Here is a 9,832-nt window from a genome sequence, read left to right as displayed (position 1 = left end):
GGGGCGGAGGAGGCCGGGGGTGGGGGAGAAGGGGAGGTGAGAACTCTGAGATTCTGAATTGGGTGGAGAGGGGGGACCGGAGGAGGGCTAAGAGGACTCCGCGCCCGGGAGGGGAGGAGGAGGGGACAGCTCTGCGCCAATCAGTGGCGCCGGCCTGGGAGGTTGCTAGCGGTATCCACGTAAATCAAAGGGCGCGGAGCCAATGGGAGGGGGCGGAGGGGGCGGGGCCCAGGCGCGTGCCGCTGCGAGCTGGCGCTGCCAAGAGAGCGGGAGAGAGCTGGAGAGAGCAGGGAGAGGGGGGGAGCGCGGAGCTAGTCAGAGAGTGAGAGAGAGCAAGGAGGGAGAGGAGGAGAAAGAGAGCGAGGGCGGGCGGGAGGCGGCGGCGGCGGCGGCGGCGGCAGCAGTAATAGCAGGAGCAGCAACAGAAGGCGTCGGAGCGGGCGTCGGAGCTGCCCGTTTGGGAGAGAGGAGAGAGACAGAGAGCGAGCGAGGAGAGGAGCCCGAGGCGAAAAAGTAACTGTCAAATGCGCGGCTCCTTTAACCAGAGCGCTCAGTCCGGCTCCGAGAGTCATGGCGACCGCAGCGTCTAACCACTACAGCCTGCTCACCTCCAGCGCCTCCATCGTGCACGCCGAGCCGCCGGGCGGCATGCAGCAGGGCGCGGGGGGCTACCGCGAGGCGCAGAGCCTGGTGCAGGGCGACTACGGCGCGCTGCAGAGCAACGGGCACCCGCTCAGCCACGCTCACCAGTGGATCACCGCTCTGTCCCACGGCGGCGGCGGTGGGGGCGGTGGCGGCGGCGGCGGGGGCGGGGGTGGCGGCGGGGGCGGCGGCGACGGCTCCCCGTGGTCCACCAGCCCCTTGGGCCAGCCGGACATCAAGCCCTCGGTGGTGGTACAGCAGGGCGGCCGCGGCGACGAGCTGCACGGGCCGGGCGCCCTGCAGCAGCAGCAACAGCAGCAGCAGCAGCAGCAGCAGCAGCAGCAGCAGCAACAGCAGCAGCAGCAGCAGCGGCCGCCGCATCTGGTGCACCACGCTGCCAACCACCACCCGGGGCCCGGGGCATGGCGGAGCGCGGCGGCTGCGGCGCACCTCCCGCCCTCCATGGGAGCGTCCAACGGCGGCTTGCTCTACTCGCAGCCCAGCTTCACGGTGAACGGTATGCTGGGCGCCGGCGGCCAGCCGGCCGGGCTGCACCACCACGGCCTGCGGGACGCGCACGACGAGCCGCACCACGCTGATCACCACCCGCACCCGCACTCGCACCCGCACCAGCAGCCGCCACCCCCGCCGCCCCCGCAGGGCCCGCCCGGCCACCCCGGCGCGCACCACGACCCGCACTCGGATGAGGACACGCCGACCTCGGATGACCTGGAGCAGTTTGCCAAGCAGTTCAAGCAGCGGCGGATCAAACTGGGATTTACCCAAGCGGACGTGGGGCTGGCGCTGGGCACCCTGTACGGCAACGTGTTCTCGCAGACCACCATCTGCAGGTTTGAGGCCCTGCAGCTGAGCTTCAAGAACATGTGCAAGCTGAAGCCTTTGTTGAACAAGTGGTTGGAGGAGGCGGACTCGTCCTCGGGCAGCCCCACGAGCATAGACAAGATCGCAGCGCAGGGGCGCAAGAGGAAAAAGCGGACCTCCATCGAGGTGAGCGTCAAGGGGGCTCTGGAGAGCCATTTCCTCAAATGCCCCAAGCCCTCGGCCCAGGAGATCACCTCCCTCGCGGACAGCTTACAGCTGGAGAAGGAGGTGGTGAGAGTTTGGTTTTGTAACAGGAGACAGAAAGAGAAAAGGATGACCCCTCCCGGAGGGACTCTGCCGGGCGCCGAGGATGTGTACGGGGGGAGTAGGGACACGCCACCACACCACGGGGTACAGACACCCGTCCAGTGAACTCGAGCGAGGGGGAGGGGCAGAGCGCGGGGCTCCCCCTCCCCTTCGGTCCGCGACCCTTTCCCGGCCCCCTTGTTCCCTCTCTAACTTCTGATTGTTCTTTTCTTTTTAATTATTATTTCCCCGTCCCTTAAAAAGAAACAAAAAAAAATAAGGAAAACAACTAAGGCACTGGACTATCTTTTAAACGGTAGCAGGTGTAATGATATGTTTTGACCTTTACAGGCTAGCACCCAGGCAATGGAGTGGAGTGTCTCATAGAGAGAGTGAGAAGAGAATGTGTGTGTGTGTGTGTGTGTGTGTGTGAGAGAGAGAGAGAGAGAGAGAGAGAGAGAGAGAGATGGCAAGCACTGAGTTAAATACCTGGCAAAACTAAATAAATTACCAAAAAGACAAAAAAATCTACCAAACCGTGAGAAACACAAAACACAGCTCCTGATGCTTGGAGTTGGCACATGCTGCTGTGTTTATTTAATGTGGATCCCCATCAGGAAAGAGGGAAAAATACACACGTTCTTTGATGTAGGCAAAACTTAACCACATAAATTTGCACTGCAAGAAAATTGAAGTTTACATGAACAAATTCACAAACATGTTTTTCTTTCTCCCAGCGTTAATTTTGAAGTTGCCGGGTTTGGTTTGGTTTGGTTTGGTTTGGTTTGGTTTGGTTTTTATTCCTTGGAGAGAGTTGAAGCCAGCTTTTGGCCACTCTCCATCTCTAATGTTCTTGTGTTGCCCCTCTAGTTATTCTTACTGTTTGTGAACTTTGATTACCTTCAGATTCCCCCCTCCTTACATTGGTATAACGTTTATTTGCTCCTTTTACCAAAGCAAACCGATTGACTTCATACAAAATAAATAATTCTCTGCTTTCAGGAAATGTGCATGGTCTACCCGCTTTATCCAAGGCAAGAATTCTGTTTGGAATACAAAAATGAAAGTGAAGCATTGGTTTTTGTTACCAGCCACAAAGTAAACTTCATTTTCAGGCAGTGTTTCTGGGGGAGGTTGAGGAGGGAAGAAAAAGAAAAATCGATAGTGAGTGACTGATTGCTTCATTTTATCAGGCGGGCCCATTGTGAAAGAGCTCAGAGGAAATGTGGAGGTTAAATATATTTCCAGAGTTGTCCAACAGAAGGAAAGTGGCACTTCGAAGAGAACTAGGGAAATATGTATCTTCAGACACCCCTGTACAGTTCTCTGCCTTCGGTTTTAATAACTTAATTATGAGGAATTATTTGTGCTGACAGCAGCAGTTAAACTTTGTTCCTCTAATAGCTTTTGTTTTTTAACATAAAGAAAATAATCTGGGAACTTAATGGTGTATGCATAGACTGTGATTCTTAGCACACAAATACCCATATGCATACAGAGAATATCTCCACTCTAGGCTGACTTTGTCTTCACTAGCTCATTTGTTTATCAAATCATATATAAGGTCCCACACCCTCTTCTTCTGTAATTTATTATAGAAAATACCAGTTTGACTTGGACAGTTTTCCCCCCTCTTTTACTAAAGAAGCCAAATGAAGTAGAAAAAAATGTTATTTTCAATCCTTCCTTTTCTCCCTTTGTTAACAGTTTTAAGTGCGTTTTTTGACCTTATCTTGATGGAAAACGGTTAACTCTCATAACAAAAGACTCTACCGGGAAGTGAAGGTGGAAAAAAAAACTTGTAACTTTATTGAAAATAAATACCATTAAACTGTGATCAGTTAAAATATTAAATAATAATCAGCACAAAAGGGCGCTAAAAGGGAAAACACTTTTTATTCATCTTAAAAGTTTGGGGCTTTTTTTCTGGTTAGTTATTAGACAAATTTTTATTTTAAGAAATTAAATTCTCACTACCAGAAAATTATTGTACGGCATCAGATTAGCATTGCAATCAGTAGTTAATGTTTTAGGAACTATGCTTTATATTGTCTTTTCAAACACCTGTGATTGTTTCATTTTCAATGTTTTTGCAAGATAAATGATGGCTTATAATGGGCATATTTATTTGCCTGTATTTCATTTCCCCCAATGACTGTCACAAGGAGATGGGCATGGAGCTGCTTCGGGGTGCATCATGCCGCCTGTTCCTAAGGTGTGGGAACTGGCCTTTAGTGAAGCAATCCAGAGCAGGGCATAGAGCCAATGGTAAAGCGAGGAAATGAATTTTCACATTCTTATTACCAAGTGGATAAGGTCAGAAGCTGGAGTTCAGGGGACGTGTCTATAGCTCCTCTAACTCTCATAGGTTTACTAAGATGAAAGTTACCACTGAACCTTACCACTATGTATATATGTTTAATATCTGTCTTTTGAAATGCAGAAATAGTTTAAATGTTTCTTTGTCTATTTTCTTTTTTTTTAATGCTACCCAGGGAAATATTTTCATATCATTTTTAAGTGGCCTGCCTCAATGTATATTTATTTCTTTTAAAGCAAAAAGGTTCTGGAAACTGTTTTTCTGTAGCTTTAAATGAGTAGGTGAGCAAAATCTATATGGGATGTAATTTTTTTTGTTCAGTCTCTTTAAAAATACTTTGTTTTGGTACATTTGGTTGTGCTTGTGGGGAAAATAAAAACTCAGAGATCCTTATATATTTATGTTAAAGTAATATTTTATTATCTACATAAAACAGAAATGCACAATACCTTCATAGTTTGTTCTAATTATTGAAATATCTTTATTTTATTTTAAAAATAGTGCCAAGTTTTAAGGGGGGAAAACCCTAGACCTTATACTGACTGAGTTGAGTTGTGTGTAAAACACTTCCCTTCCTTTATACTTCATAAAGTTTTGGAATAAATTTTATACATATACTGCCAGGTTTCATGTTTATAACTTTCAGGAGCTTTTTTTTTTTTAAGAGAGAATACTCTTCTGATTCACTTTTCTTTGCAAAAACTATCAGTCCCAAACCTTGCAGTCACTAAGCCTGTAGTATTCCATTGAAATGGTCATTGGGTTTGAACTTCAGTTTGTTTGCCATTTCATGGTCTGACAAAGAGGTGTTTGTCCCCTGAAATATCTGCAGTGCCCCTGCATCATCTTTCCAGGTTAGCTTTACCTTATCTGATTGTGCTTTTTTGGAGAGCATCCATGGAACTAGGTGGACTTTGATCTTTACCCACATGTCCTCCCATAATTTGGGACCTACAGAAGAGCAAGGCTTAGTAAAGAGGATTATTCTTTTTCATAATTAACAAATATCTTTCAACAAAGAATGATTCTGACAATATGCACTATGTGTGTTTACAAAGTGATTAGAGGTAGGTCCTCTATATTGTTCCTGTTAGGCTTACAGAAAAAGATGGAATTTGCAATGGTTTATACAATAGTGTCTATTTCTCATCAGACAAGCAAACAGGATCTGAAACAAGAAATGAAAAAAAGGAAAATAACATAGGGGAAAGACTCAAGACCGGGATGCTAATAACAAATTGTTTCAGATAGTCATAGATGGAACATCACAAGGTTTAAGGTTAGTGAGAAATCCAAGCAGTGTTGCATTAGTTTACAAGTTTGCTGATCTATTTAAAGTCCTCCTTGGAACAGTGGTTTAAGTATATATGCCCATTCTGAAAGGTAGTTTCTGGGCTTATTACATCTGATCATCTTTTCTAACTCCTAGTCAATATTACCCAGGTCCCAAACAGATTCAGCCAAATGATCTTATCAATAGTCTGAACAAGAAGTGACAGAAAGAAGAAGTGTTTTGTGACTGCAGTCATGCTGATGGGTAAAATGTTTAAGCTGGCTATAGATTTGAGTTCTGCGTCAATATCCCCCTCCGTTGTAAGCAGAAAACAAGCAGCATCTGCCCTCTGCAGGGCATTTGAGTGGACCTTGAGAAGGCTTTTTTTGTTCTTAGCCACAGGGGCTACTGTCTGGAAACCATCACGTGTTAAACGGACACGCCACGGTTTTGACCCATGCTTGCCGTTCAGACTCTAGAGCTACTTGGGCAGTTTTGATGCCCGTTTGGGGAGTGTATGGCATGCTAAGGTGAAAAACTCCATGGCTGCCACTGGGAGAAATTTGTGGGGCAGTCATCCCTAAAATGTTGACTAGCCACAACGACAAACCCTTTCGTTTCCCTAAAGACAATAATGCAGAGCACGGCCATCCTGAAAGAGCTCCTGTGTTTCCTCAAGATAGGTCACTTTTAAATTTTATGGGGTAAGATGGGGAAGAAATGATCGTGTGGGAGAGTTATGCGAAGGTCAGATGGAGGGAGTGACCATAAATAATATTATGCTTGGCACTTCTAAACATTCTCAGTTCCCATGAAGTTACCTCCCTTATATTTCAGATTCAACAACAAAAGCACTCTTCTCCTTCCCCTCCCGCTCCTGCCAGTGGGAACCACACACTGGTTGGCAAAATTTTCTGGTGAAATGGCTTTAATAAAGGCATTCATCTTTTTATCTTCTTATGTCTTCAAAAGCAACTAATAAAGAGATGCAACAGCAACAATGGGGAAAAAATGGCATGTGAGCACATTGGTACCTGCCCTTGTGTGTCTATATGCTGCATTCATTTGCCTTTCATTTGCCTTACTGTGGAAGCGGCTTGGATAGTGCTGGGTTGCAGGGTGAGAGAAATGATCTTTTTATCACCGGTCTCTGTGATTTGTCTTTGTTGATTTTTCAATCAGTTTATAGAACTCTGTTCTAGATTCTATTGAATTTCTAGACAAGTTAAAGAATGAGGTAAAGAACGGAGCTTGTACAGAAAAAGGAAGAAGGATGGTGAAGTGAGGGTCAAAGGTAAAAGTGTTTCTTCGGGTCTGCTTGTATATTTCAGTGAGGCAAAAGGGACGGTGTTTATTTAAAATGAAAGAAAAAGATGCATCTTTGAAGTACTATGAATGAATCTTGACAATATGACTAAATGGGATGTACAGCTAAATTTATACAAATGTTTTCCCTGTTCAGGAAAGTTTACTTTTTCAGTGATGCATAGTCTCTTAACAGGGGGCAGATGGTGTTAGGAGAGAACCAGGGCTCCTGGTACATATTGCCCCTACTTGATTCAGGATGGGAAATAATGCAAAAGTGGCAGGGGCTTGCCACTCAGCTAGCAAATCATGGAATAAACTTGCTCACCTTTGTAGAACTTGGGCCAGAGTTATTTCAATGACCCTTATGTAGATGTGGGTACAGAAGGGCCAGAAAACGGCTTTTTAGTTTTCTTTAAGGCTTTGCTTGGTTGTGGAGATAAAGAAAAATCAGAATATTTTCACATTGTTCCTGTGTTTAGTGGGAAGCTAGGAAATTTGTTTCCTCCTTTTTTTTTTAAGAAAAAAAGTTAATTAACTTTATCATGTAGTACTTTCCCTTTACCATACCAACAACTCTGCTTGGCTTAGCTATTAGAGGTTTTAGACACAATATCATATCCCATCAAAACAACCCTGGCCTCTCTTATTGTTCCTAGAATTCTGGTTGTTGATAACATTAAGATGTATTTCTTTTTTTTTTAATGTCTGAAATGTTATTTAATACACCAGTAAAAGTGCATCTATATCTTAAAGTTCATTTCTTCCACGTCTTTCTGAGTTTTTATAGCTCTTTGTCTGGGATTTGGAGGCGGGGGGTCGGGGGGACTTCCATACGAGGATCGCAGATGAAGAGCCTGGGCTCTGGAGTGGTCTGTGGCTGGCGGCAAACAGCTCTCTGCTCTCAGAATGGGGAGCTGTCATCTAGAAAAAAGAAGAAAATAAATGCCCCACAAAGACTCACTTGTCACTGATTTTAGAAAGACAGGGGAGCACTTGGACCCCATCTGAGCAATATGGAGGGGATTTTGATTGTTATAAATTGTATACGATTAACTCTCGGTGTGCAGAACGACGGCGATAGGAAACCTCGCTGTGGAGTAAATTTGAATCTGCATCCATTTTGATTTGGAGCATATATTTTTCCTCCCACCACTGTTTCCTCTGGGTTTGTTGTTTAAAAAGAAGGAAAGAAGAAAGCCACACACAACTAAATATGGCCAAAGTTTGGCAGCAGAGTGGGAAAAAGAAAAAGTTTCTTGCGGGTTTGTAACACAAATTAGCCATTGTAAATCACTGGGCTTTACGGTTCGGGCAAAAAATCCTTGTGGAAAGTGTTGGGAGTTCTTTCCCTCCTCCTGTTAAGAAATCTCATCCCGTCCGAGGATTTTTGTTCCACAACACAGGATTCTGGAGAGAATGATTTGACATTAACAACTTTGGGTCGTTTGTTTGCTGCCCTAACAATATTCCTTCCAAGTTGTGACAGCGCCTGGGCCAGGCAGGCTAGTGTGCTGCGCGCGGGCGTAGGCCCGGCACCCGGCGCACGGGAGACGCCCCAGCCCCGCTGCGCGCCCCCCACCTCGGGGAGCCCGGCCGCCGAGAGGAAGGCTCAGGCTGCTCGGCCAGCGGGCACGGTTGGGGGGGACCGAATGAAGACGAGCCCGGCTTTTCCCTGACTCCAGCCCCGGCCTTCGCTCCGGGACGCTGAACTGCCCCTGAGTGTTGGCCAGAGATGGAGATTCTCTGCGGCTCCCGCTGCACGGACGCCCCGACCCCTAGGGGGAGGGTGGACAGCCCGGACCTTCTGGGCCGTTCCAGCACTCTCCCTTTCCAGGCAGACCCTGGGAGGCGGAGGGGGGTCGGCGATTGGTGGGTTCGCCCACCCCAGGCTGAGGGTAGAGCTGGTGGTCAGAAGAAGGAGGGCAGATGCCCTGGGTGCGGCCACCGCCCCCGGGGAAGTTGTTCCTAGTCGCGGTGAGTTGGTGGGGCCTCTCTGGGGGCGCGCTTGGCCGGGGCAGAGATGCGATGGGGCACAGAGGCAACTAAGTGTCGAGGGTCCAGGGGCGAGTGACTCTCCTAGCTTTCTGCCTGCGCGGCTTTTCCGCTTGACTCTGCAAAGTTGGGCCCAGGACATGGCTTTGTGCTTGAGAGAGGCAATCGTGGGAGAAGGACCCCCAAGAGAAGAGGGCAGAGGAGGCGACTGCAGGAAAACTGGGGAGGAAAAAAGCTGCCTGTAAAGTAGATAATTTGGCCTTGTCCTGTTTGTCTATTTTGGGGGGAGAGGGGGTGGGGAGATGGGGAGGGTCAAGGAATGGAGCAAGGGAGCCGAGAGCTGGTAAGCGAAGTTCTGAAGCGTGTTCCCTTCAGCCCACACCCATCAAACTTGTGGCTGCTCCCGACCTCAGCTGCCTGCCTCCAGTGGAGCGGAACCGAGTCTCCCAGCGCTGAAACTGGGAGGAAAACGAACCTCTAAACCCTCGGACACCGATCTCTCCCTGCTGGACCTGAAGTCGCTCTTACGTCTACACAGGAGGAAAGTCAGTTCCCCAGCGAAGGGAACCTGGGAGCCCCTCTGGGCACCCCGTCGTCCCAAGTCAGAGCTGAGGGCAGCGAGCGGGGAGGGGCCTCGCCGCACCACCCGAGGCCTGGGGTTCTCCTCTGGGGTGTGGGTACCCGAAGCCCAGGCGGATGGCCCCCTTGGTCCCCCAAGGCACGTGGGAAGGATCGCTTGGTGGGAGGAAATCACTTTCTTAAAACCCTTGTCGACGGGCGCTGGGAGTTCTAGCAAGGCCTTCCGCCTCTGGAGGAGGGGAGGCCCAGCGGGGCACTGGGGCTCTTAGGGCCTGGGGTGCGCGGCGGGGCCACTGAGGTGGGAAGCTGGCCGAGGAGGGGTGGGAAGGAGGCCAGGGCAGAAGCAGGGATTCCGGCGGGGCGCAGGCCTGGGCTGGCGCCCGGCCCGGCCTCCGCCCCGCGCGCCGGGCCTCCTGCTCTCTCCCGCCGCGCCCGCCCGCGGCCACTCACCGGGCCCGGGAGCCAGCCCGGGCGGGGACGCACGCAAACAAGGATGCTTCTATTTACACGCCTCTGCCTGTGGATTTCTAAGACATTCAGCAGGCACAATCATTAAACTAATTTGTATTTGATTGTTTGGGCGGACGGAG

At 49.0% G+C, this 9,832-nt stretch overlaps 1 protein-coding gene across 1 annotated transcript; it reads left to right on the top strand.

Annotated features, from left to right (window-relative positions):
• The first annotated feature begins 428 nt into the window (after positions 1-428).
• On the top strand, positions 429-3,089 carry POU3F2 (POU class 3 homeobox 2). The gene has a single exon (XM_007169667.3). The coding sequence runs from the start codon at positions 571-573 to the stop codon at positions 1,894-1,896; it is 1,326 nt and encodes a 441-aa protein (XP_007169729.2). The 5' UTR covers positions 429-570; the 3' UTR covers positions 1,897-3,089.
• The last annotated feature ends 6,743 nt before the right edge of the window (positions 3,090-9,832 follow it).

The sequence above is a fragment of the Balaenoptera acutorostrata genome, chromosome 14 (assembly GCF_949987535.1).
Source record: "Balaenoptera acutorostrata chromosome 14, mBalAcu1.1, whole genome shotgun sequence".
Classification (NCBI taxonomy): Eukaryota; Metazoa; Chordata; class Mammalia; order Artiodactyla; family Balaenopteridae; genus Balaenoptera; species Balaenoptera acutorostrata.
Note: the sequence above shows the minus strand (reverse complement) of the source record. Positions and strands in the feature narration are given on the sequence as shown.

What these genes read in the sequence shown, in the direction of transcription:
- POU3F2 (XM_007169667.3), top strand. Translation starts at nt 571, where the DNA reads ATGGCGACCGCAGCGTCTAACCACTACAGCCTGCTCACCTCCAGCGCC.